The 27,997-nt window shown below is 54.2% G+C and overlaps 1 protein-coding gene across 1 annotated transcript; it reads left to right on the top strand.

Annotated features, from left to right (window-relative positions):
* Positions 1-101: 101 nt before the first annotated feature.
* On the top strand, positions 102-27,295 carry ADGRD2 (adhesion G protein-coupled receptor D2; the record flags this gene model as incomplete). The annotated part of the gene is given in 28 exon segments (XM_082469516.1): positions 102-383; positions 721-784; positions 1,151-1,366; positions 1,684-2,132; positions 2,136-2,231; positions 2,234-2,330; positions 2,736-2,834; positions 3,203-3,288; positions 3,564-3,854; positions 5,025-5,109; positions 5,112-5,135; positions 5,842-6,006; positions 6,487-6,610; positions 7,029-7,134; positions 15,254-15,309; positions 16,371-16,497; positions 17,715-17,819; positions 18,042-18,134; positions 18,416-18,569; positions 19,065-19,198; positions 19,283-19,398; positions 20,226-20,346; positions 24,647-24,688; positions 24,824-25,060; positions 25,064-25,119; positions 25,567-25,729; positions 26,019-26,115; positions 27,033-27,295. Coding segments are annotated over 28 exon segments (3,702 nt in total). The 5' UTR covers positions 102-347.
* Positions 27,296-27,997: the final 702 nt, after the last annotated feature.

Genomic DNA, 27,997 nt, shown 5'->3' with positions numbered 1-27,997 from the left:
CACCCCAGGAGACCCTACACTTTGTTTCCACCCCCATCTCCTCCCCACCCCCACCCCCCTGTCAGCTCACCAGGGCTACAGTGTTTCCCATCTGTGGTCTTGGAAGAGGCTCCTGGAGACCATCCCTTTGTACAAGTAAATGTCATCCCCACTGGGTGGGCCATCCCATCCTGGGCTTCCAGCCCAGTGGGGTCTGGGAGCCAAACAAGGGGCGAGATGACAGAGTGGGTAGCATAGCGAGGCAGGCAGGACAGTGAGCTGCTTTCCTGTGCTTTTTTCCTTCCTCAGTCCACATTGGCCACGCCTGTGATTCCTGCTGTTCCTCGCCTGCCCCTGCTGGATCCAGAATGGCCCCCTGGTGCTACTGCCTCCTAGCCCTCCTGGTACCTGAACTTCTGGGAGGCAGGGGGGTGCAGGGGAGGAGGCCAAGGGGACTCAAAGCTGCTAGGGTTCCAAGTAGCCACCTCACATCATGAGGTAACTGCAAAGGTTACACAGCTAAGCCCCTGACATAGAAATAAAAACATCCACTGGATGCTAGGAAACAGGCTCAGGGCAATGAAGTGACCTGCCCAAGATCACACTCTGGGTGAACCCAGGTCTGACTGCAGGGCCTGCAGCCTCCACTGCACCCCACTGGAGCACACAGTAGGCATTCAATAACTGCACATATGGGCGTGGGGACCTGACTCAGACCCCACCTCTCTTCTTCTCTCTCAGATAAGGAGTCTCTCTGGGACCCCTTCCAACTCCCCAGGTAAATCAAGGAACCCTTGGGTCACAGGTTGGTATGAGGGACACCACAGAGAGGCTCTGCCTGCCCCCAGTTCAGCCAGCCCGTGGCCCATGTGCTACACTGGCCTCGAATGCAGAGGAAGGGAGGAGGCGCCATTTAGTTCAGCACCCCTATAACAGGCGCTGGGCTGAAAGCATCACTCACATCCATCTCATTCCTGCCACTATACAGATGACAAAACAGGCTCAGCAAGGGGACAAAACTTGCTAGGTCATAGAGCATAGCCAGGGTTCAGCCCCATCTAGCCCCAAATGACTCCAAGCTCAGTGTCCTCGGCCCTGCCTACCCCACTCACCCTGCAAGGGTCAGATGCCCACACACTTCTCCCACATTGCCCCTCCTCTCGCCCTGCAGCTCCAGTGGTGGCCCCTGGAGAGGTAGTGGAGACTGCAGATGAGGTATGCAAGTTCCCAGGGCAGCGGCTGAGCTGGTGGCAGGCCCAAGAGTCTGGTGAGCAGCGGTTTGGCCACCTAGTACTGCGGCACCCAGATGCGGTCCTCGCTCCACGGCTGCCTGACCCCATCTGGGTGGGCAAAAGAGAGGCCCCTCTGCAAAGACCCCCGCAGAGGCGTGAGTGTGGGCCGGGGCCTGGGAAGTGGGGGCTAGGGGGAGGGGGCTTTGGTGACCTAGAGATGGCAGCCCACCTTGACAGTCCTTGTGTATTGAGCCCAGAGGAAGTCCGCATCACATCTCAGGTTCCCTTGTCCTGGACTGAAAGTAGAAGGTTGACCCCTGGTCACGGGCACTGGAGCCCCATTTCTTCCTTCCAGAGGGAGGGAGGAACCAGAAGCCCAGAAGGGGCCCTACAGCTGCGCCAAAGGGCCGTCAGAAGCAGGACGGTGTGCGCAGCTAGGAAACCTGAGGTCGAGGCCCGTGTGTCCCCGCAGGCGCGCGCACCGCGGCCGCACTAATGTTCGGCGAGAAGACCGCGGACTGGGCGGCGTGCCTTCGGACGCCTCTGCCGGCGCTCGGGGCGCTGACAGCGTGCGCGCACGTGCAGTGGAACGCGGCCTCACCCGACGCGGCCGCACTCTGCTCCCTGGCTGTACCCGCGCTGGCCATCGCGCTACAGCTGCGCGCCTTCGCCGAGCCGGGCGGCGCCGTGCACGCGGCGCTCGCGGTGCGCGGGCACCACGCGCCTTTCCGCGCTGCCTTTCGCGCGGATGGCCGCTGGCACCACGTGTGCGCCACGTGGGAGCAGCTCTGCGAGCGCTGGTCGCTGGTCGCCGACGGGCGGCGACGCGCTGGGGCGCGGGGCCTGGGCGCGGGCCACCCACTGCCACCTGGCGGCATCCTCGTTTTGGGCCAGGACCAGGACTCTCTGGGCGGCGGCTTCTAGGCGCGTGACGCCTTCAGCGGCAACCTCACCGACTTCCATCTGTGGGCCCGGGCACTGAGCCCCGCGCAGCTGCACCGGGCACGGGCCTGCGCGCCGCTCCCCACGCCGGCGGCCTGTTCTTGCGCTGGGATCTGGGCGCCCTGGACGTCACACCCTCGCTGCTACCGCCGGTGCGGATGCGGCTTCTCTGTCCGGGTACGGCCCGCACAGCCTCCTGTTTTGTCAGGCCCCACCCACTTTTTGGCTCCACCCCCAACCTCCTGGCTCCCGTTCGCTTCCCTTCCGACTGCTGGACTCAGCCCATCTCTTGCCAACCGAGCCACGCCCAACTCTGGCCACGCCCTCTCCAGGCCTCCAGTACCTCGGGCGTCCGACCAGTCCTAGTAGCCTGAATGGGCTTGCCCCCTGGCGACCTTGCTCCTCGCAGTGTTGGCTGCAGCACTTCTCTCCCAGGTTCCCACGTCGCCCCCTAACTCCGGGACCGAGCGTCCTGGCGCCCCCTCAAGTTTGCAGGCGCCTTCAAGGCCCGAACGGGCTGTGGGTCACAGGGACCGATGGGAAGCCAGGATACGGCCCTGACACCTCTCCCATCCTGGCCAGTGCCCTCAGAGGAGTGCCCTACGTGGGACCCTGGACCCCGCACGGAGGGCTTTTTGTTTTGCCTGCAGCCTGTGCCCTTCCTCTGCTGCTACCGGACAGGTGCGCCCTGTCCGGCTGTGCCTTGGGCTCTGCTGAAGGGGACGCTGGGTATGGACCAGTGTAGGCTGAGGGGGAGCAGTTGGCACAGCCTGGGAATTCAGAATCTTCTCAGAGTTTCGGGGGCCTCCACGGAGTCTAGACCACAGACAGTGGGGCCATACGGAACTGGGGGTGAATCCCAGCTGTGTGGGAGTCACCTCGAGCAGGTGATTTTGCCATTCTTTGCTTCAGTTTCCTCATCCAGGACACCTAAGTCTCCAGACACACAGCCATCAGTGTGCTCTTCTTCCCCGAGCAGCACATGGCAGATGGGGCACCTCTCCAGAGGATGTTGCCCGGGGCTCAGTCTGGCATCCACTCCTATGCAGAGACCTACCAGCAGCTGCAGGACGCTCAGTCATGGTCTGGCCAGGATGTTAGCAGCCAAGTCAATGCCTTGGCCAACGCCATTGTGGTGAGCCCCCTCCCAGGGGGCTGGCGAGTCTGGGGGCACTATGGGTGGCATCCCTGCACCTCAGTGTCCTCACCTGTAAAGGGGACACCCACCTAATGTGTGTGCAGGAATGAAGGTTGTTCATGCCCCCTATTCTGGAGCCTCTGAGAGCTGGGGGCTTGTGACTAGTGAGACCCACACCCCCCGAGAAGACTGGCAGAGGCCAAGTATAGCCCCTTGCGGGGGGACCCCTTGAGACAGTCAGACCAGCAGTCAGCAGCTCCTCTGCTGCACAGATCCTCCCGGACCCTCCCTCTGAAGCCCACGGAGAGCTGTCCCTGGCTGAGGCCTCCAACTTCCTAGGAATCCTGGAGAGATTGCCAGCAGGGCTGGCAAAGGAGACAGCTCCACTGGGGCCAGCTGCGCTGCTGGCTGGCATGCACTTCCTGAAAAGAGTGGCAGCCCTTGGGACATGGGAGCCAGAGCCCATGACAGGGCCCTGGGAGCAGCTGGGCCAGGCCGTCGTGTCTGTGGCCAGCCTGGTCCTGGAGGAGCAGCTGGCTGGTGCGTGGCTGTCAGTCAGCGAGGTGAGGCTGGCAGGGCTCGGTGGGGCAGGGGCCTGGGCTCCGGTTCCTACCTTGCCACCAACTGTGTGGCCACGGGCGAGTCAGCACCCATCTCTGAGCTCCATCTCTCCATCCATCAGGAGAAGCCCTTCTTCTGTCTGTTTTATAAGTTGAACTTCCACATACAACTGCTCTTGAACAACTTCTGCAGTTAAAAATTAAGAGCCACTAGTCAGTAAGGGCCTCCCATATCCAACAGTCCGCTGACCACCTTAAGTAGGAGGTCCTCTCTGCTGAGTGTTCAGCCATGGAGAACAGAAGAGACAGATGGTGAGGGTGTTGGAAATCTCATCCTGGCAGAAGTGGCTGTAGGCCTGGGAGTCATCAGCCCAGAGAGGGAGAAAACGAGGGTCATGAACATTGCCTGAAAAGCTCTGGGGCTTAAGAGGCAGACATGGTCCCCCTGTGACTTCAGGACAGAATTGAAACCTGGGCTTGGGGGTGGGGAAGGCACAACACAGGAGGCTGGTTCAGTGGAATGTTCACCTGTCCAGGTGATGCTCCCCATCCTAGGGGATGTGTATGCCCACGTTTTACTGGGGATCTGAGACACCATGACAGACTGGGGAAAACTGGACTCTGAACCTCAGTTTTCTTCCCTGGAAAATGGGGATGATCATACCTGCCTTGCTTAGGCAATGGAGAGGAGTAGGCGTCTATCAGGTGACTTGCCCGCCACAGAGGAGGTGTCCCATTAGTGCACGTTCCCCTTCCCTGTTCTGTCCTCACCCCGCATGGTTTCCCTTTTGGAACCTAAAACGTGAGTACCTGTTAGAGATCTAACACTGAGCCCGACCAAAGAATCAGAAGGCACGGCCCTGCCTTCAGAGTGTGCCCTGGTTGGCAAACAACCTGCCAGCAGGCAGAGAGCACTGTGAGGCCTTCAGCTTGACTAGAGGATGACGTGGCTTAGGAGAGCGTTGGAGAAGCCAGAGAAGGCTCATCAGGCAGGGCCTCAAGTGTCAGTCTGAGCAGCCAGGACTTGATCCTGGAGGCCCTGCGGAGCCACTGAGGGTCTGGAGCCTGCAGGCCACCTCACAGATCATTGAGATCCTGTTAACCGCAGCGGTCAGGGCAGGCAGCCGTGGGGCGTGGCGTCTGAGAGAGGGCTGAGTTGCGGCCTCCTCCCAGGTGGTGGGCGGACCCAGGGCCCTGGTGGCGAGCGTGCAGCGCCTGGCGCCCCTGCTGAGCACCATGCTGACCTCTGAGCGCCCCGAACGCACATCCAGCACCACCAAGCTGGTGAGCCTGCCCGCCGCCTGTGCCACGCATCTGGGCTCCAGGTGGGGCCTGGGCTCACACATCCTCCTCAGCCCTGGTCACTGGGAGTTCTCGGGCTCCCACAGACACTCCATTCTCTTTCCTGCCTTTGCCCATGCTGTGCCCTCCATCCAGAGTACTCCTTCTCTCTTGATCTCCTAGCAAACTCCCATACATCCTTCAGAACCCTGCTTGAGCATCAGCTCTGCTGGGAAGCCTTCCCCAGTTTTAGCTCTCTCCCGACAGTCAGTTCCTCTCTCCTCTGTTACCCCGGTGTTTTGAACATATCTTTTATCGCCTTTATGGTAATTACATAATACCACCTGAAGTTCTCTGAGTGCCATGGCTATTTCTGAGTGATTTCTGCATCTCAGGTTCAGACCCAAGGGCACACTCAGTGAATGTTTGTAGATTGAGTGGGGGAGGACTTACGCTGGAACTTCAGGCAAAACTTGGGTCCTTCAGGTGCCCAGTGGCTTCTGGCAGCTCATTGATATTCATGTCCCATCCCCCAGAGACTCCCCCTTCTCAGTGACCCCCTCTCCCTGACTTGGAGAAGTCAGACTTATCCTGGGTAAGTTGCTGAACCTCTCTGTGCAGGAATGGTGGCCTCCTAGGTGTGTGGCAGGGAGAGGGGAAGCAGACCCTGCCAGCAGGGCCAGCCCAGCAGAAAGACCTCCCTCCTGAGGTCCAGCCCCTGAGCCCCATTTGCTCCCAGGCCTGGAGTTGCGGAGCCTACACTTGAGGGAGACCAGCACGGAGGGCCAAGTGTTCACGATGCCCGGTGGGCATCCAGAGAGGCCTGGCCACATCCTCATCCCTGCTACTGAAGTGAGGCGGCTCCTCAGGAAAGGTGGGTGAGGGAGAGGGGTGGTGGGGTCCTGCTGGGGTCTGGGTCAAACCTCAGCCCTCACAGTTGCTAGCTCTGCTCTTTTGAATAAGTCACCTCACCTTTCAGAACTGTCTCCTCATCTGTAAGACTGTATCACTAGTACTCGCCTCGGGTTGTTATAAGCTTAAAGCACCTACCACATGGTAGGTGTTCACTTAGTCTCCTCCCCTCACCCACACATTTTCCCTCGGTGCCACCCAGGGGTGGAGGATTAGAATAAGGGGCAAAGGGCTTTAGAGCTGGCAGGTTAAGCACATTAACTATGGCTGGTTGAAATTCTGGCTCTGCCACTTATTAACTGTGTGATCTTCGGGAAGTCATTTAATCTCTATGAGACTCAGTTTCCCTATGTGTAAGGTGGGCAGAGCATTTCCCTCAGGACCAACCTGTGGTGCTTGCTCAGTCACTGGGCAGGTCTTAGGCCTCCTTCCATTCATCCAGGCCTCTCTGGAGTCACCATGATCCACAGCTGGTTCAGCTCAAGTGTCTTCCAGTACACCCTGGGGGCCCCTGGCCGAGAGCCCCAGGCCCCTGACACCTCTGAAGAGGCAAGCAGAATGCATAGGTGAGTGGGTCCCACCAGTAGGCAGCTGAGGGCCTGGATCCCCTCCCCAGGGAAGGCTAGGCCTCCATCCCCTCCCAGAGCCCCCGTTCTGTTAGGCATATCTGCCCTTGGCAGCCCAGGGCCAAACCTGCTACCCCCTGACACACACAGATTTCTGGGCCTGCCAAAGATGTGCTGGTGGGAACATGGCTCAGCTCCTGCCTGGGGTCCTGGCTTCAGTGCTGACTCTCAGGGAGGGAACAGGGCTTACTCAAATTACCAGAAAGAATGGAACCCAGGTGCCCTAATTCCCAGCACAGGACTTTTCCACAGAGGGTCTCATCTGTTCTTCAGGGGCCTGGATGACATGACCCCAGCCATGTATGACCTCTCCCCGACAGGTACCTGGTGCCCTTAAAAGCTCCCTTTCTCCCCACAGGTTCCTAAGCACCCAGGTGGGGTCAGCAATCATCTCATCTGAGGTGTGGGATGAAACCGGGGAGGCCAACACGGCTGTGACCTTTCACCTGCAACACTGGGCGCAGGTACTGCGCGATGCTTCTGAGAAACAGCCACCTGGTACAGTTATCCCGGTTTGGTGCCCCCCGCTACATCCCATTATTTGTTCACTGGACAACCAAGGTCTAAAATGTTCAAGAAAAATACTCATCCACAAGCCATCCCATTGTCCTCTAGAGAGGGGGAAGGGCAGCATTGCACACTTACTTTATGGCGGGTGCCTTAAATAAGCAGCATTCATTTAATCTTCCAGCTGCCCATTCCACAAAAGTGAGCTTGGAAGAGGTGCTGTGCCTGGCACCAGCTTATAAGTGGCAGAGCTGGGATTTCATTATAGGTCTGCATGACTTGAAGAACTGGTGGTTCCCATCAGATAATACAGGGAGATATGAGAGACCTGCACTGCAGTATGCTTCATAAGCATAAAAATAACCTAAATGTCCATCAATAGGGGATTACTTAGCCTTATAGAGCTATAAAATGGAATATCAGCTGAGGTTATGTAAAGAATGAGGTATTTTGCTGTAAATTGACATGAAAGGATCACCAAGATATGTCATTTAATTCATTATATGTAATACATGAATTCCTTCTCGCTTTTGAAGCTTTAGAGCATTTCAGAGAAAGCTAAAGTCTCCTTTGCTCAAAACCACCAATCCTGGACACACACACACACCCCACAGCTTGTATCTTTTGTATATCATCTCAAGACTTCTTAAAAATCAATTTCATTAAGGTATATAAATCTACATATACTAAAACATCCATTTTAAGTGTATAGCTTGATGAGTTTTGACCAGTGTATATACTCATGTATCACTGCCCCAATCAAGATATAGAACTTTTCCACCTTCCCAAAAGGCTTCTTCGTGCCCCTTCCCCGTCAGCCTTCCCCACTCTGACCCAGGAAATCACTGCTCTGTTTTCTGTGACTCTAGATTGTCTGTCTTTCCTAAAGCTTCATATAAATGGAACCATATAGTGTGTGCCATGATCTGGCTTCTTTTGCTCAGGTGGTATTTTTGAGTATTATCTACGTTGTTGCCTGTTTCAGTAATTCACTCCTCATTAGTGCTGTGTAGAATTCCGTTATATGGATAGACCATAATTTGTTTTTCCTTTTACTTGTTTTTTTATTTATTTATTTTATTTTATTTTATTTATTTATTTATTGGCTGCATTGGGTCTTCGTTGCTACTCGCGAGAGTTCCCTAGTTGTGGCGAGCGGGGGCTACTCTTCCTTGCATTGTGCGGGCTTCTCATTGTGGTGGCTTCTCTTGTTGTGGAGCACGGGCTCTAGGTGCGCGGGCTTCAGTAGCTGTGGCACATGGGCTCAGTAGTTGTGGCTCACGGTCTCTAGAACTCAGGCGTGGGCTTAGTGGCTCTGCAGCATGTGGGATCTTCCCTGACCAGGGCTCCAATCCGTGTCCCCTGCATTGGCAAGTGGATTCTTAACCACTGCACCACCAGGGAAGACCCTCCATTTACTTGTTGATGGAGATTTGAGTTGTCTCCAGTTTGAGCTGCTATGAATAGATCCACTATGAACACTCATATAAAGCCTTTTTGTGGACATATGATTTCTTTCTACTGGGTGAATACCTAAAAGGGGACTTTCTGGGTTGTATGATAAGTATATGTATACATTAACTTCCTAAGAGACTGTCCAACTGTTTTCCAAAGTCGTGTACTATCTTACATTCCCACTAGCAGTGTGTGAGCATTGCAGTGTTCCATACCTTTGCTAACATCCTTAACTGCCTTTTTAATATTGTTCATTATAATGGTTGTGTACTGATGTCTCATTGTGGTTCTAAGTTGCAATTCCTTCAAGACCAATGATATTGAGCATCGTTTTCTACACTTATCGTGCATTCATATATCTTCCTTTGTTAAATATAAGTTCAAATCTTTTCCCCAATTTTCATTTTTTTAATTAAATAAATTTCGAGATGAGCCACTGGGTTGGTTTTTTTTAAATAGGAAATGCTCTTTATTCTTTTTTTCCCAAAATTTTTGCATTAGTCTGTTGTTTGCTTTTCTGATTACTGACATTTCTGCACATAAGCCGTATAGATCCTCTCCTTTTTAATTTTATCTTTGTACTCCCCTCACTCTTTTTCTCCCTGCCCCCACCCCACCACCACTGGCAACCACCAATCTGTTCTCTGCATTTATGAGCTTGATTTTTTTTTTTAGAGTCCCCATATAAGTGAGATCATACAGTATTTTTCTTTCTCTGACTTATTTCACTTAGCATAATGCCATTGAGCTCCATCCACGTTGTTGCAAATGGCAAGATTTCATTCTTTTTATGGCTGAGTAACTTTCCATTATTATACACCATAATTTCTTTATCCATTCATTCATCAATGGACACTTAGGTTGTTTCCATATATTTGCTATTGTAAATAGCCATGAACATGGGGGTGCATATATCTTTTCTGAGTTAGTATTTTCATTTTCTTTGGATAGATACCTAGAAATGGAATTGCCAGATCGTATGGTACTTCTATTTTTAATTTTTGGAGGAACCTCCATACTGTTTTCCATAGCAGTTGCACCAACTTACATTCCTACCAACAGTGTATGAGGGTCCCCACTTCACATCCTCTCCAAAACTTGTTATTTCTTGTCTTTTTGTTAATAACCATCCTAACAGGTGTGAGGTAATATCTCATTGTGGTTTTGATTTGCATTTCTCTGATGTTTAGTGATGCTGAGCATCTTTTCATGTACTGGTTGGCCATTTGTGTGTCTTCTTTGGAGAAATGCCTATTCAGATCTTCTGCCCATTTTTTAATCGGATGGTTTGGGTTTTTTGTTTTGTTTGTTTGTTTGTTTCTACTATGTCAAGGAGCTTACCACCTATATTTTCTTCTAGAATTTTTATGGTTTCAGGCCTTAAGTTCAAATCTTTAGTCCATGTTGGGTTAATTTTTGTGTATGGTGTAAGATGGTAGTCAAGTTTCATTCTTTTGCCTGCGGCTGTCCAGTTTTCCCAACATCATTTATTGAAGAGACTGTTCTTTCCCCGTTGTATGTTCTTGCCTCCTTTGCCATAAATTAATTGACCATATATGCATAGGTTTATTTCTGGGCTCTCTATTCTGTTCCATTGATCTATGTGTCTGTTTTTATGCCAATACCATACTGTTTTAATTTCTATAGCTTTGTAATATAGTTTGAAATCAGTAAGCATGATGCCTCCGGCTTTGTTCTTCCCCAATTTTAAAATTATTTGTCTTATCATTGAATTGTAAGAATTCTTTATATATTTTGAATACAAGTCCTTTGTCAGCTATATGTTTTGTGACTAATATCTTCTAGTCCCTGGATTGCTTTTCACTTTCTTGACAGTGTCTTTGTAAGATAAGTTTTGAATGTGATAAAGTCTGGTTTATCAGTTTTTATCCTGCATGGTTTATGCTTTTTGCATCCTATCTAGGAAATCTTGCTTATCCCAAGGTCACAAAGACATTCTCAAAGAAGTTTATCATTTTAACCTTTACATTTATGTCTATGATTTATTTCAGTTCATTTATGTGTATTATGTTCGGTAGGGGTTGAAGTTCATTATTTTTCCATATAGACAACCCATTCCAATATCATTTGTTGAAAAGATTATTCTTTCTCCCATTGAATTATCACCTTTGTTGAAAATCAATTGTCCATATATGTGTAAGTCTGTTTCTGGGCTCTCTATTCTGTTCCAGAGATCTATACACTAACCCTATACTGTCGTGATTAATGTATTTGTATGGTAAGCCTTGAAATCAGGTAGTGTAAGTCCTCCAACATTGTTCTTCCTTTTCAAAATTGCTTTCGCTAGCCTAGGGTGTTCACATTGCCATATAAATTCTAGAATCAGCTTGTTAATGTCTATGGAAATACCTGCTGGGATTTTGATTGTGATTGCATTAAATCTCTCAAATTGAAATAAGGTGATGAACTGGTGTCTTAACAATGAATCTTCCAATCCTTAATCAAGGTATATCCCTCTGTTTATTTAGGTTTTCTTGAATTTCTCCCAGCAGTGATATACAGTTGTCAGGGTACAGGTCTTGAAGGTATTTTGTTAGATATACCCTTTTTTGTAAATGGTATTATTTTCTTAATTCAATTTTAAATTGTTCATTGCAAGTATATAGTAATACAATTGATTTTTATATAATGACATTGTATCCTGCAGCCTTGTTAGACTCAGTACTTCTGGTAGCTCTCTTTTAGAGTTCTTAGGATTTTCCACATCCCTGATCATGTTGTCTGCAAATGAAGACAGTTTTGTTTTCTCCTTTCCAATCCATGTCTTTTCTTTTTTCTTTTCCCCCTTTTTCCTTCCTTGGTGCAGTGGCTAGGACCTCTAGTTCAGCGTTAAATAGGAGTGATGAGACCAAATAGCTTTGTCTTGTTCCTAACTTTACGGGGAGAGTATTCAGTCTTGAACCATTAAATGTGATGCTAGCTGTGGGCTTTTTGTAGATGCTCCTTGTCAGATTAAGTTCTCTTTTCTTCCTGCTTTGCTGAGAATTTTTATCATGAATGGCTATTGAATTTTGCCAAATGTTTCTTCCATATTGATAGAATCATATGGTTTTCTCTTTTATTCTGTTAATATAGTAAATTGCATTGATTGATTTTCAAATGTCAAACCAACCTTGGATTCCTGGGATAAACCCCACTTGGTTATGGTGTATTATCCTTTGTATATATTGCTGGATTCAATTTGCTAATATTTGTTAAGGATTTTTGTGTTTATATTCTTGAATATGTAATATGTTCTGTAGTTTTCTTATACTGTCTTCCTCTGGTTTTAGTGTCAGGTTAATGCTAATCTCATAAAATGTGTTGGGAGTTCTCTCCTCCTCTGTTTCCTAAGAGAGTTTTGCAGAATTGGTATTATTTCTTCCTTAAATGCTTGATAGGCCAGTGAAGACCAGTGAAGTCTTTCGGGCTTGGTGTTTTCTTTGTGGGAAGTTCTTAAAGTATGAGTTTATTTCTTAAATTGATATAGGATTGTTTGGGGGGTTTTATTTCTTCTTGAGATGGTTTTAGTAATTTGTACCCTTTAAGGAATTTGTTCATTTCATCTAGGTTGTTCAATTCTAGCATGAAGTTGTTCATAATAGTCACTTATTATCCTTTTAACATATGTAGGATTTATAATGATGTTTGCCTTTTTGTTCTTGATCAGTTTAGCTAGAAGTTTACCAATTTTGTTTATATTTTCAAACAACTAACTTCTGAGATTGTATTTATATATTAATTATATGAATTAAAATACATTAAAATGAAAAATAAATAAAAGTAAGGGATTGCTCATTGTGGCAAATTTGGAAAATGTAGAAAAGGATAAAGAAGACAAATCCTATTACCCAGAGATAGCTGCCCTAAACTTTTCCATGTGTTTCCCTTCAGCCTTTTTCTGGGTACATAATACTATATATATATATATATATATATATTTTTTTTTTTTTTTTTTTTTCCTTTTGCAAAATCAAAGCCCTTGCTCTTTCAGCTGAGCCATGTAAACATTTGTGTTTTTCATTTTCCCCGCAGGTGTTTTCTGCATTGTCTCTGTCACAGATGTCCCTTTGCAATCCTGTCCTTTCTCACTTGCTGCTTGATCCTAGCAATGCATAGGCCTTGACTGCGGCCAAGTCCAGAACCGCCCACCCCCTTCCCAGGGGATGGTCCAAAATGAACTTGACCCCTTCCCCTCCATGCATCCAGAGCATCTGCAGAGTTTTTTCTATTATAATTAACCCTGCCTAACCCTGTGAAAATCCTCACTTGTAATACGTTTTGATTCTGGTGACTGTCTCCTGGGGATATATGGCCAGGTATGGAGCTACTGGACACCAACAGTTTTGTGGCTTTTGAGTGTATAAGCTGCACTGATATTTCAGTTTGTACCACTTGAAAATGCTACCAGTGGTGTAACAATCATCCATTTTAAAAGCGAACAGCAGGTTTTCTTTGTGTTCCCAGCACCTAACATAGTACCTGAGACCCAGGAAAAATATTATGAGTGAATGAATACATGTGGTAATACTTCAGCCAACCCAAGGAATAATATGTTCTCTGGAGGCATCGTCACAGAGTGGTGGAAAGAGCATAGAGAACAGATTAATTCCCCTCTCTGAGGCTCACTTTCCTCCTCTGAAATTACATAAATTTATACCTGTCCCCTAGGTTGCTATGAATATCAACAACAATAAAGGACATGAAAGTACTTTGCAAAACACAAAGTATCATATTCTAGTGAGGTGACGCTGCTGTTACCCTCCCCAGTTGGGACAAATAGCCCAAGTCCTGAGCTCAGGCTGCCTCCCTGCTTGGTCTGGGACTGGTACCACCTGCCACCTGATGTCTTCTTTCTGCCTTATGACATCTTATAAAGTCTATAGTGTTGTCATTGTTCATTACAAAAGAACTAACGTGTTCATTATAACACATTCAAACTGAGACCTAACTATTGTTAAGTTAGCTATGTGTTTGATTCCAGACCTTTTGTGCATGTGTTTTCACAATTACATAGAACCTTATTTTTTTTTTAACCATAAATGGGCTCCTACTATGCAGAATGTCAGGCAGCTTTTTCCTGTACTGAAAAACATATGGCGACACTGGAGAGGGTGTGGAGAAAAGGGAACCCTCTTGCACTGTTGGTGGGAACGTAAATTGATACAGCTACTATGGAGACCAGTATGGAGGTTCCTTAAAAAACTAAAACTAGAACTACCATACGACCCAGCAATCCCACTACTGGACATATACCCTGAGAAAACCATAATTCAAAAAGAGTCATGGGGGCTTCCCTGGTGGCGCAGTGGTTAGGAATCCGCCTGCCAATGCAGGGGACACGGGTTCGTGCCCCGGTCTGGGAAGATCCCACATGCCGCGGAGCGGCTAGGCCCGTGAGCCACAACTACTGAGCCTGTGCGTCTGGAGCCTGTGCTCCGCAACGGAAGAGGCCGCGACAGTGAGAGGCCCGCGCACCGCGATGAAGAGTGGCCCCCGCTCGCCGCAACTTGGGGGAGAAAGCCCTTGCACAGAAACGAAGACCCAACACAGCCAAAAATAAATAAATAAATAAATAAATTTATAAAAAAAAAAAAGAGTCATGTACCATAATGTTCATTGCAGCTCTATTTACAATAGCCAGGACATGGAAGCAACCTAACTGTCCATCGACAGATGAATGGATAAAGAAGATGTGGCACATATATACAATGGAATATTACTCAGCCATAAAAAGAAAAGAAACTGAGTTATTTGTAGTGAGGTGGATGGATCTAGAGTCTGTCATACAGAGTGAAGTAAGTCAGAAAGAAAAACATATACCATATGCTAACACATATATATGGAATCTTAAAAAAAAAAATGGTTCTGAAGAACCTAGGGGCAGGACAGGAATAAAGACGCAGACGTAGAGAATGGACTTGAGGACATGGGGAGGGGGAAGGGTAAGCTGGGATGAAGTGAAAGAGTGGCATGGACTTATATATACTACCAAATGTAAAATAGATAGCTAGTGGGAAGCAGCCGCATAGCACAGGGAGATCAGCTCAGTGCTTTGTGACCACCTAGAAGGGTGGGATAGGGAGGGTGGGAGGGAGACGTAAGAGGGAGGAGATATGGGTATATATGTATACGTATAGCTGATTCCCTTTGTTATACAGCAGACACTAACACACCATTGTGAAGCAATTATACTCCAATAAAGATGTTAAAATATATATATATATATATATATATATATATATATATATATATATATATATATATATATATATGGCGAGCTCTTTCCCCAACAGTAGATAGAGACCTGTGTGTTCTTACCAGGCAGAGCATCCTGGAGGGAAGACTCACAGTGGTTTAACCACTCCCTGAAAGATGGACATTTAGCTTGTTCCTAGGATTTCGATATTAACCATAATGCCAGCCTGAAACTCTACTCACTTCACCTTCCTTCTGCCGCCCTGCCGGCATTCTTCTCCAGTCCCTGCACCCACGACCCATGCTGGGCAACCCCCTGGTCCCTCAAACGCAGGAGGCCTCCACATCCCCCTGCATCGTCTGGTCTCTCTCCTTGCCCACATGTGCTCACACACCTGCCCTGTGCCTGTTGGCTGCCCTTAGGCCTTCTCTCCAAAGCTGGTGGAGCCTGTCTGTGCTTTCTGGAACTTCAGCATCGGGTGAGTTTCCAAGTTCTTTCTTTATTATTTTTTTTAATTTTTAGATTTGATTTATTTTTGGCTGCGTCGGGTCTTAGTTGAGGCATGCGGGATCGTTGTTGGGGTGCGTGGGCTTCTCTCTAGTTGTGGCGTGAGGGTTTTCTCTTCTCTAGTTGTGGTGCTCAGGCTCCGGAGCGCGTGGGCTCTGTAGTTTGCAGCACGTGGGCTCTCTAGCCGAGGCACGCAAGCTCAGTAGTTGTGGCACACGGGCTTAGTTGCCCCGCAGCATGTGGGATCTTAGTTCCCTGACCAGGGGTCAAACCTGCATCCCCTGTGTTGTAAGGCTGATTCTCTACCACTGGACCACCAAGGAAGTCCCCCAAGTTCTTTAAATAAGGCACTTAAAAAAAAAAAAGACATCCAGGGACTTACCTGGTGGTCCAGTGGTTAAGAGTCCCGCTCCCACTGCAGGGAGCCAGGTTCCATCCCTGGTTGGGGAACTAAGATCCGCATACCCTGCAGTATGGCCCAAAAAATAAAAAATAAAAAATTTTAAAAATTAAAAAAGAACATCCGTTCTACTTGAGGGTGAGGCAGGACTCAAGCATCTTTTTGGCCTCCATTCACCAACTTCCTTGCAGGGGTGGTTCCAAGCCCCACTCAACTGGGGACAAGCTGGGGCAGGAGAGCCTGTTACCCAGGAGGTACTGAGCTCCCTATCATAGTAGGTATGCAAGCCTACTCTGTGGGGTACCTAGGAAGAGACTCACCTGTGGAATGGGTGTTAGAGTTGATGAGGGAATGAACATCAATCACTGTTGCTTAGTAATTAACGCAGTTAATCAATGGTGATCATTGGTATCAGCCGCATCCTCCTACCATTTCTTAGAAAAGTACATTTTACAGATGGAAAACTGAGATCCAGGGAGGGGCAGCGACTTGGCCAAGGTCACATAGCTGGTTAGAGGCAGGGCACTGAGGGACCCCAGGCTTTGGGGAGAGGCTTTCCCCTGCTTGCCACCTGTCCCCCAGCCCCATGTCCAGCCCATCTCAGGAGCCCTCTGTTCACTATTCACCCCAAGCCCAGACTCAGGGGGCTCCTGGACCACCACTGGCTGCTCCGTGACCGCTCTGTGCCAGGACTCAACCGCCTGCTTCTGCAACCACAGCGCCAACTTTGCCGTCCTGTTGCAGGTGTACGACGTCCAGGTGAGTACTGGGGAGGGGGCAGGGGGGCAGGGGAAGGTGATGTCAGAACCAAGTTTTAAAGGATGCACAGGAGTTGAACAGAAAGGCATTCCAAGCAGAGGGCCATCTGAGCAAAGGCAAGGAGGCTAGAAATGGCAGACGAGTTACGTTCTAGAAATGCAATGCATCTGGGGCTTCCAGTGCGATGCCCGGGGTCAGGGGGTGGCAGTGAACAAGGTAGCCATGGGTCAGATTGCACAGGCCTGGAAGGCCAGGCCCACGCGCTTGGATCGTGGTCCTGTTACAGAGGGCAGATGTGGAAGAGTGTGAAGAAGGCACTAAATTTACATGAGGGAGGCCGCTGGTGCAGGGAGTGAGGCTGAGGTGGGGGCCGGGGGGAAAAGCAGTTCGGGGGCTGCGGGCCTGGCCTAGGAGAGGGGAGGGGCCCTGGGCCAGGGAGCAGTGGGGAGCTGAGGAGACTGGCTGAGGAGGAGGGGGTGACCTGGGCCACCGGGAGATGAGGGACTCGTCTCCAAGGAGGCACAGGTGGGCAACGGGTTTGGGGGTCTGTGGGGTCTGTGGTCCGGTGCTCGGGGCGGGAGGGGTCTCAGCTGGCCCCAAGAGCCAGTAGGTAAAGCCGTGGCCAAGGTGAGGTTAGAAGTAAAAGGAGTCGTGACTAAAGACAGGCGCCTGAGAGGCATTAGCATTTACAGCCTTGGGGGGAAGCCAAGTTCCAGGAGGAGGCCAAGCAAGGTGGGCTCGCTGGACCAGAAAGGGACTCAGGTTGAGTGAGATGGTGTCTGAGCCCAGGAATGCTGGGGTCACTTGGCCTGTTCGGGAGCACACTAGAAAAACATGCTACCTAACGCGTTTTTCCTGTGAAAACAGAGCGTGGACATTGGACACATCATGAGTAATCCGTGCCAGCTCCCTGTTCCCCCTCAGGGGCTGGTTGTCACATGCCATCCCTCCCCACCACGGGCGTGTCGGTGGTCACTTCCAGTCTAGTGCTTCTCAGCATCTGAGGAGTCCGTGAAAGCTGGGCCCCTCTCCAGCGGGAGAGGACATGCAAATGCTCATTACCAAGTTGCTGTGTGCAGGCCTGGCCATCCCTGCTTCGCGGCAGAGAAGGCGGTTGAGGAGCCTGGGAGCTGCCGGGCGGGGCGGGTGAGGCCTGTCCCCTCGGGTCAGGGCGGGGGCGGGGCTGCTGTCCTCCGGGGTCTCTGTCCCTCCCACAGAGAGGCCCCGAGGGGGGGTCCCTGCTGAGGACGCTCTCATTTGTGGGCTGTGGTGTGTCCTGTGCCCTCGCCACCACCTACCTTCTTGCTCTTCCTGGCGGCCGGGTGAGGCAAGCTCACCACCTTGCCTGGCACCCTGGGCCGCCCCGCCCCTCGTGGGCCTCCACGTCCCTCCTCAGGTGGGTGTCCATCCTCCGTCCGAGAAGCCCCTGTGGAGCCGCCATTTCCTCCTTCATTGGCCCGTTCACCGGGACGCAGGTGGGGAGGGGCGGGGGGGGGGGTGGCGTCCTTGCTAACCAACTCCTCTGCCTGTCCGGGGTCCCCCAGTCAGAACGCGCCACAGTCCACAAGAACCCCACCTTCTCCCTGGCCTCCACCGAGGGCTTCCTCGTGGCCAGCGAGTGGGCAAAGGCCAACAAGGTGGGCGGCCAGCGGGTGGGCTTGTGAGCTCAGGGGGGCCTGGGAAAGCACCTTCAGCCTTTTCTGGGTTGCCCCCCATATCTTCACTTGGCTCCATTTCCGGGGAGGAGTGCGGCCTAGAGAGGAAAGACCCTGAATGTTGGAGCTGGGCCCAGGGCGCTGCCCGGAGACCCTACCCGCTCATACTGCTTTGGGCTGGCAACGCCAGGCACGGACAGGGGACCCAGGGTGCACCGCACCCATGACCGGCCTCCGTGGGGACCCCCCACCCTCCCACACAGGTGGCGTGTGTGGCCGTCACAGCAGTGATACACCTCCTCTTTTTGGTCGCCTTCTCCTGGATGTTGGCGGAAGGGCTGCCGCTGTGCAGCAAGGTGGTGGTTGTGAGCATGCGCCCGGGCCCCAGGAAGCCGCTCTGCTACGCCACAGGCTGGGGTGAGGCCCCTCTGCTCCCCACTCTTGCTCTGTTCCCCTCCACCCTGCCTCGCGTGGCCTCTGTTGCGTCCAACACCCACCGCCCAGCACCCTCCTCCACCGGCACCCAGCGCCACCCAGTGGCCAGCGCCCGTGTCTGACACAAACTCAGCTCCATCGACCTCCAACTCAACCCAGCTCCTATTCTTAATCCTCCTCCACTTCAACTGCCTCAGCTCCCAGCCCCTGGCACTGCCTCCCTAATCCAAAACCAGCTAACCCCACGCCAATTGCCAGTTTCCAACTCTGTTGATTCTCAGCCCTAAGGCCTCGACTCAATCTCAGCTCTTCCGCTCCCCAACTACTTGGGGCTCCAGTGCCACCCAACCCCACTCCCTGGATCTCCCCCCAGTGCCACCAATACACCCACTACTATGGGACAGCTGGGGGATGCAGCTCTGGACGGGGGCCGGCTCCCGAGAGACACGGTCCTGAGGTCACCTCTTCTTCCCCTAGGCGTGCCTGTGGCCATCGTGGCCATCACCCTGGCCGTGTCCCCCCATGACTACGTGGCCACTGGGCACTGCTGGCTCAATGTGCACACAGACGCCATCTGGGCTTTTGTGGGGCCCGTGCTCTCCGGGCTGACCGTGAGCGGGGAGGCCTGGCGGCCCTGCAGCGGAGGGATGTGTCGGGGGAGGGGGAGGGTGACCCCACTGACCCCAGATCTCCAGGCCAATACCTGCATCCTGGTCCCTGTGGTGACTGTCACCGTGTCCAGTGCCCGCCGCCGTGCCCGCACGCTGAGCCCGCAGCCCTGTGTGCAGCAGCAGATCCAGATCCAGATGTGGTAAAGCCCCAGACTGGGGGAGTCAGGAAGAAGTGGGGGAGCCAGGTGTGGCCACGTGTGCTCATGAGTGCAAGGCTATAAATGAGCATATGTCTGCAATGTGTCTGTGCTACGTGTGCACACATGCTCATGCGTGTGGGCGTGTGGAAGTCTGTGCCCATGCATGTTACCTGTGCGGATGGTAATTGAGCCTGTGTGTATATGACGTGGGATGTGGACACCAGCCACTGTCCTGGGGACTCACCTTCTGCAGAAAGCACTGATGGCCTGGTGGGGACAAGGTAGAGGAGACCCCCCCAAGTCAGGCAGTCCCTAGAAGTTCAGGTTCAGGGTGAGAATCTAGGTCTCTACCCCTGCCAAGAACCCCCATCACTCTCCAGGACCATATCCTGCTGGAGCGGGCCCCCCCTGACCAGCCTTCCTCCTCACCACCACCCCTCTGCCAAGGGCAGGGCAGCCCAAGCCAGTGGGGCTTGAAAAGCCAGGCTGCCCCAGGGGTCCCCTTCCAGACTCCATGCCCCCTGGACCCACTGTCCAGGCCTCAGCCCTCCCCCTGGACAGCTGCCACTCCCTTCCTTTGAGCCAGGCTTGGGACTGGGACCCTATCTCCCCAGTGCCACTACCCCTACTTCATGCCACTCTGGGTGTCTGAGAAGGGGCCACCAGGTCCAGCCAAAAGTTCCAGCTACACCTAAGTCCTGAGCCTCAGTGCCCAGTCTGCAGCTCCGGCCCCTCTCCAGGCACTTTCCAGGGGCTGCCCTCCCCAGAACCCCGTGGGGAGCCCCCTGGCCCCCTGGCCTCCCTCAGTCCAGCCTGCTGTCCCACAGGGCCACGGTGAAGCCATTGTTGGTCCTGCTGCCCGTCCCGGGCCTGACCTGGCCGGTCAGCATGCTGGTGCACCTCAGCCCGGCCCGGGCCTATGCCGCCGTGGGCCTCAATTCCTTGCAGGTACCTCCGGGCCCTGGGCCATGTCGGACCAGGGCTCCGCCATGCACTGGAGCTCAGAGGGTGTGGCTGGTTTGTCAGGGAGCTGGGGAGGGAGTGTCCTCTCTGTCGTGGGAGTCACCAGCAGCCTCGGGGACACTATCAAGGGGAGGGCGGGTGAGGGGGAGAGTGGGAACAAACCTCCAATCAAAGAGCAGTATCTCAGGGAGGATTTGGGGGCCCATTTGGCAGTTGAAGAATCTGAGGCCCAGAAAGGGGGTGGCTAAGATGCCTCGTGCCCTGACGCTCAAGGGCGCAGCAGAAGTTCCAGCCCCCAGGCTGTGCTAGAGCCACTTCCGGCCTCGGCAGGAAGCTGAGGATGGGGGTGCAGGACACCAGGGACCTCTCCCCTTGGGGTCTGTGGATGGCCTACTGTTGGGCAGCATGAGCTGCTCCATCGGTGAGGACAGCAGTTCAGAAAAGGTTTTGGCTGGAAGGACATGACCCACATGAATGAAGCAGTAACATGGGACCGCAGGAACCCCCCGTGTGCCTTTCGGGTCCTGTGTCCTGGAGCCACAGAGATGGGTCAGACTAAGCCCTTGTCTTCAAGGGGTTTGCAGATCTATGGGGGACCCAGGTACAGACACAAACAACCACAGCCCTGGGAGCTGAGTGCTGGGAGGGAGGTCAGTCCAAGGAGGGCCCAATCCGCCCCTGGCCTGCCCTGCCCCTCAGCCTCCCTTGTACCCACCAGCACCTCTTCCTGTTGTCTGCACTCCCCACTCCCAGCTCTGCCGAGCCCAGGTCCCTCTCAGGGCTGAAAAGTGAGGTGGCCCACAGATGGACAAAGACAAGCTCGGGCAATCAAGTGCAAACTCTGTCCAGGGTCCCTGTGTCCCAGAGGTGGGCTTCCTGCTGCTGGATGCCTAAGTGCTCTGAGTCCTGGACCAGGATCATATTTATATCCCTGAACAGGCCTTACAAACGGGGAAACTGAGATGCCATGAAGTCATTTGCCCAAGGCCTCACAGTAGGAAGGAGCAGCGCTGGGGCCCAAGTTCAGAGTCTGTGTTCTCAGCCATCAGGATATTCAGCTTTGACCGCAGAGGGGCCTGGTTCCTGGAAGAGCTGCCGAGGCTGGGAGTGGCGGTGGGGAGCTGGGGTCAGGAGGGGCACCCTCATCCAGTTAGTTATTCATCCATCCCTGCGAGATTTTTTGAATGCCCACTAGAGGCCAGGCACTGTCCTAGGCGCCAGGGATACAGCAGCAAAGGAGGCTGCAAAATGCCCTGTTCTTGTGGAGGTGACATGAGTCGGGGAGGCAGATGATGCCCAAGACCAGGGAGTGAAGTGTTAAGGGAGAGATGAGGCAGGAAGAAGGGAGGGTGCAAAGGGGGTTGGTCTCCAGAGTCCTGGTCCATGTTGTCTTCTCCCCCTGGGCCCTGGGGACTCGCCACTCTCTGCCAGGCAGGCATGGGAATGGAGAGGGGAAAGAACAGGGGTGGTGGGAAGTGGGGGGTGCAGACTGCTCAGGGAGGATGGAGGTTGTGCCCAGAGAGGGGCCGGGAGAGTGAAGAAAAACTGGGGTTCCAACGCTCTTCCTAAAGAAGCATGGCTCCCAGAGACCTGGCGGGGCCTGAGCAGCTGGGGACAGAGATGGACACAGAGAAGCCCTTTCTCCAAGCCCTGCACTCCCAGAGCTCCGTGGGCTGGAATTCCAGCTCAGCCCACTTAGCAGAGAGACCCTACCCAGGTCTCTCCACCCTGCCTCAGAGCAGCGAGGGCAGCAGCATCCTGTTGCTATGGCAACTACTCCAGCTCCATCCCTGCCTGTGGCCCTCAGGTGGGCAGAGCTGCAGCCAGGGAGCCAGAGCCACCATCACCACACTGTCTGCCTCCCTCTCAGGGCAGGTCCTTTCCTCTCCCGGTGTCTCATTACTGCGTCTCTGTCTCTCAGTTTTCCCTGGGATTCTTTCTCTGTCTTTCAGGCTCTGTCACAGGCTCCTGTCCCTGTCCCTGCCTCCTCTGGCATGGACCCACCTGGCTCCTCCTGGGCCTCTCTCTACATCTCCCCTTCTGTTGGGCTCTGACCCCCTGTCTCTAGGTCCCTTACCCTGCTTCTCCCTCTCTCTGTGTCACCTCTCTTGCCCCCTCCCAGCCAGCCTCAGACCTTCAGGTCTGGTAAAGGAGGGGAGAGGCTGCCTTATGGGGGGCTCAGAAGGCATGAGACCTGGGCCCACGCTGATGTTCCTGTGACTGTCTCGGGGCAGGTCCCCAAGTTAGGCTCAGAGACGCGTTCTCTGGGTCCCTCCCGGCTGCTTCCCTCCCCAGGCCTGGCCTTCCCCTCTCCTCTCTCTTCCATCATACCTGCTGTCTCTCCATGTCTTTCTCTCCCTGCCCCACCTCCAGCCCCGTCCCTCTCTCACTCTGTCTTGGGCATAAGCTGGGCAGGACCTGCCCAAGGTGACCAGGGAGCAGGCCTGGGGCTGGAGGGACTGAAATCTGCGCTGACTCATTCATTCACTCTTGGTGATTTGTTTCCGTCTGGCCCCTGTGCCAGGTTTTGTGGTGGAAGAGCAGAGCCTCACTTCTGCAACTAGCTGTAGCTCACACCTACCCTGCCTGAGAGTGTTGTTGGGAGGCCTACACAAGTTGAGACAGGCCTCAGTTTCTACATCTATATAAAGGGGGTGGATCATATTCTCCACCTCATGGGACCGTTGTGGGGTTCCACTGGGATGATATTTGCAAAGGGCAAAGCATAACACCTGGCACACATCAGGAGCACCGTGAACGTGAGCGCATTTTTGTCATTCGGTCATTCAGCACGTACTTCCCCGGCGCCTCCCCTGTGCTGGGCTGCATACTGGGGAAAGTGGTGGAACTCAAGGTCGAAGAATCTACCCTTGGGGGTCTCAGCCTGAGGGACAGACAGACACCAAAACCACACAACCACAGCGGGCACGATTGAGACTGAAAGGCTAAGGGGCAGTCGGGGCCGTATGCGGAGGCAGAATGGGCACTCCCTGGAGGCAGTGATTCTCAGCTAATACCCAAACGCTGTGTGGAGAGAGGGGGAAGAATGTTTTAAGTCAGGGGAGCACAGTAGGATCAGATGGAGGGAGACATGGGGTTGGGGGGAGCTGGTGAGAAAGGGAACAGGAGGGAACATGGGGGCCAGACTGTGCAGGGTCCCTAGAGCTGTTGTGAGGAGCTCAGACTTACCCCAGGGGTACTAGGGAGCCTTGGAGGACGTTAGGCAGGTGCTGGTGTGGTTGGGTTGGAGTGCATTTGTTTGGGTTGAGGAGTGAGTAAAAGGAGACAGGATGGGGGAGGCTGTGCAGGGGCTTTGGAGAGAGTACAGGCTGGGTGTGGGGGGCTGGGAGGCCCAGAGTCTGTCTTAGGGGCAGAGTTGGGGCTGGTAGCAACCCAGTTGGTGCCTGGGAGCCAGGGGGAGTAGTCAGGCTCTGGGGCTCCAGCTCTCAGCCCTGGGAAACTAGAGGGCCTCAAGGAACCCCATGTCCCCTCACCTGTGTCCTCTTGGGGAGGAACTGTTACATTGTCCAGGTGGAATCTGAGGAAGTCCTAGGCTCCACATGCTACCCGCTGAGTCACACTTTTGCTCTGTCCCCTACCCTGGGCCCCAGGGTCCTTCTCCATCAAATGGGGAGAATGAATCCCCCCACCCCCAACCATGGAGCTGCTGTGAGGGTCAAGTGTCACCCCAAGTGTGCTGGTGCTTTGTGAGCGGCCAGGCCGTCGTGGTCCTCGCGTGTGTGGGGAGGAGCCAGCTATGACTCAGCCGCTGTGCTGAGTCCTTCACATGCAGCTGGAAGCAAGCCCTGGCCTCCTCCCCACTTTCCAGATGAAGAGACAGAGGCTCAGAGAGGCACTCGGCTAGAGATACAATCAGAATGCAACCAGGGTCTGCTGTCCCTGGACCTGATTTAGCCTTGGAGCTTCGGGAAGGTGTCCCCTCTCCCATCCCCCACCCTTGCAACATGGTGAGGGTGTGAGGATGGGGCAGGTCAGGGGGGTGGGGCTTGGGGGGATAGAGGGCAGAGAGGCTGCCTCTTGACCAGAGACTGAAGGCATGGGGTCTAGTGGGGCAAGGCCCCTCCTGGTTCTCTTTGCCATAGAATGCCACAACTGCCTGCTCCCCATCGTGGACTGGGGGGCAGGGCAGGATTTGTGTTCATCCTCCTGTGTCTCTAAATGTCTCTGGGGGTGTATCTGCTACGGTGCCAGGCCAGGCAGTGGGGGAAAGGGGATGCGGCTCCCAGGTAGTGACACCCACCCTCACCCTGGGTCTGTCCCCAGGGGGCCGTATATCTTCCTGGTCTATGCAGCCTACAACGGGGAGGTAAGTCCGGGGACACTGGCTGCTGGAGGGTGGGATGTGGGTGGAGGCAGGCAGGGCTTACTTGCAGGGGGCTCTGCGACTGGCCCGTGGAGGTCAGGAGAAGGTCCCAGCCCTGACCCTGGCCCCATCCTCCAGGTCCAGAGCGCCCTGCAGAGGATGACTCAGAAGAAGGCAGTGGAGGCATTCACGGTGGGCAGGCCGGGGGTCTGTGGGGTGGGAGTGGTGGGAGGTCCCACCTACGGCCGCCGGATCCCAGCGCTGACGCCCTTTCCTTTCAGGCTCGCTCCTGTCCCGCGGGCCCCGGGCTTCCACCCTAGGCCCTCATGTTCCTGGGAGGTGGCCCGCGATAACCCAGTAGTCTTGGCTCCACCCTGAAGACACCTGGCTCTTAGAGGTAAGACCACACCACCCTCCAGTCCGAGTGCCACCCGGTGCGTCGGTCTCCCCAGTGCTCGGGCTGAGCTAGGAGTGCCACGGCAGATTCCATTAGCCCATCTTAAAGACAAGGAGACTGAGGCCTGGGGAATTCCACAACTGCGGGGCCTAGGGGATGACTTAGAAAAGGCTCCTTTCCTCCCACCGCCACCACCAGGGAACAAGGGTCCCTGGTGCCCAGCCCAGAGGCAGAGCTTGCCCAGGGTCACTTTCCCTGGGTTTCCATGCAGAAGGGATGTGGAGAGTTCCCAAAGGCAGGTAGGTGGATGAGGTTCAGGGCCCTGAGACAGGGCATGGGTTGAATGACTTAAGGGTCAGGCCAGGAATTTAAATCCCAGCTCCTACTTCCCCTGCTGTGTGCCCTTGAGCAAGCTACTTTCCCTCTCTGGGCCCTAGTTTCTTCATCGCTAATCTATGAGGTAAACTTCTGAGTGGATTCTTAGGGTCTTTGATAATGAGGTCCCTGTCCAGGGTGAGGGGGCAGAGAGAGAGCTTCTGGCCTCAACCTCCTACAAGTTCACCTGCTCGAGTGTTTTCCCCCTACTAGGGACGCACGGCCCCAGGATCCCCACAGCCTTCTCCTCCACTGCAGAACCCGAGAGACCGGTGAGGCTGGGACAGGGGTGGCAGGACTCTGCCGAGGGGCTAGCAAGTGTGACCGGCAGGGTTAGGGAAACCACAGGGACCAGGGCGGGCCTGGGGTGGGGCTTCCCCTGGGGATCCAGCAGGCCCCGTCCCTCAGTTACCAGGCTGAAGGGGGCTGGGAGCGGCTGGCAGAACTTGAATGCCAAGGCCACTGGGGGTGGAAGAGTCATCACCAAGGTAGCCGAGGTCCCCCAGAGCAAGGCGAGCAGGAGTGGGGGCCCACCCCCCGACAGACCTCCTCTGTCCTCAGGCCGTGGAGCTGACCGCATTCAAGGCTTCGGGTGTAGCTCCCACCTCAGGGGGTTCCCCTTTTCCCTTTGGCGTCCCGACACCCCCTCAGCCCCACTGTACCGGAATGGAAGTGATTTGAGAAGCAACCACAGCCGACCTCCCACAATTTGAGGGGCTCTTCCCCTCACTCCGATCCTTGCTGGTGCCTGAAAGTCCCCCATTAGCGCCCCGTGGGCTCTGTCAGTGATAATGCAGTGCTCTGGGGAGCGGCTTACTCAGGGAGTGAGTCTGGGACCCCTTCCCAGGCCGGTGCTGCCGGGACGGGCCAGGAGCAAGAGCCTGCCTTCCCCTCTGCATGCCCACCTCTCCGGCGCCCCAAGCCCAGCCTCCCCGCCTCCCCCACTCAGGGTTCCTGCCGCCATGCCTGGTGGTCTGAGAGGCTTCCAAACCCGGTGAGGAGCAAGTGCTTTCCCAAGACCTCAGTTTCCCCAGCTGGACACTGACGGGGGCGTGATGGGGGGACCTGTGGGTAGCAGGGCAGGGCCGGGACCACCTAGGCCCCGCTCAAGGAGAGCTCGGCCTGGCCCGAGGGGAGCCTCAAGGACCCTGGTCGCTGCCAGCCTCTCTGGGCCTGGGTTTCCACAGTCTTAAACCAGAGACAAGCCTATGAGGGGCAGACTCAGCACTGCCCAGCCCTCCAAGCAGGGGATTCTTTCCCACCAGAGCAAGAGGCCTGTCTATGGAGCTCTGACCAGGGCTGAGCTCTGTGCTAAACCCGGGCATCTGCTGACTCCTTTCATGTGGTGACCTGGGAAAACGGGGGTGCTGTTGCCCTCCCATTGTGCAGATGAGGAAGCTGAGGCATAGAGAGGAGCCCTGACTAGCCAGGGTCAGTGGCAGAGTTGGGGTCAGGGCCCCCACCCGCGCAGATGAGGAAACTGAGGCAGCAGTAGTCACATGCGCGTAAGCGTAGGCACATTTGAACCCAGGTCTGTATGACTCCAGACCCCCAGCTGGCCTCCACCCCTGGCAGGTGCCCCAGTCCTTCTGAGTCTCAGCTTCCCCTTCTGCAAAATGGGCTGGAGGCGCCCCCTGCCGGCCTGCCGGGAGGGCGCAGGCGCCCTGCAGGCGGTGGGCTTTCCGAAGGGGCCGAGCGGCGCCCCCCCCAACCTCGGCTCCCAGCCCCCCGCCCCCAACCCCTGCAGGCGCAGCGTCTGTGGGAACAAGAGAGCCGCAGCGGCGCCTCTGCACTCAAGCGACAGCGCCTTTGTCTCCGCTGAATGGGTGCGTTGCTAAGGCCGCTCGTAGCAACGGAGCCGCTTCCACCTCGGCCTCGGAGGAGCCCCCAACTCGCCCCGCCCTCCGGATGCCCTAGGCCCGCCGCCCCACCAGGCGACCCACTCAGGTGGCCCTAGCAAGAAGAGCGGGGGAGTGAAGGCTGCCAGCTGTGTGTCCCTCACAGGCCTGCCCCTGCCCCTCCCTCCTGAAAGTCCATGGCGCCCCCCAACTCCCCACACCCCCATCCCCGGCATTGCAGGTGTTCTCCGGATGGAGAAACTGAGGCTCAGAGAGGGAGACTGCCAGGGTCACCCAGGCCAGAATCCCACCCAAGGTCTTCCCCTAGCCCCAGTTCCCAGCCCCGTCCCCATCTTGGGAGGGCGGGTCCCCATCTTGGTTCTCTTCCAGCCCAGCGCAAAGGGTGCACTTTCCTCCCAGGTTTCTAGAGACATTACATGGGAACTTTCCTCCAAGCTCTACCTGGGGACCTCTGAAAGGCCCAACCGGGGGCCCCTGAGGGACAGACGCAGCATCTAGGCCACTACCCACTCCCAGTGGCCTCAGCCTCTCTCTCCTTCCAATGGAGCCCCTGGCCCTGGTGCTCCCGCTTACCCTGCCAGGTCCCACAGTTCTGTCCCCAGCTTTCTGCCTGTGACTGTCCCTCTCCTCTGTCCCTCCCCTCCTGCCCTGAAGTTCTGACAGCCCCGTGAGGTCTCTGGT

This window comes from Balaenoptera physalus (assembly GCF_965194825.1).
Source record: "Balaenoptera physalus genome assembly, chromosome: 7".
In the NCBI taxonomy this organism is placed as follows: Eukaryota; Metazoa; Chordata; class Mammalia; order Artiodactyla; family Balaenopteridae; genus Balaenoptera; species Balaenoptera physalus.
Note: the sequence above shows the minus strand (reverse complement) of the source record. Positions and strands in the feature narration are given on the sequence as shown.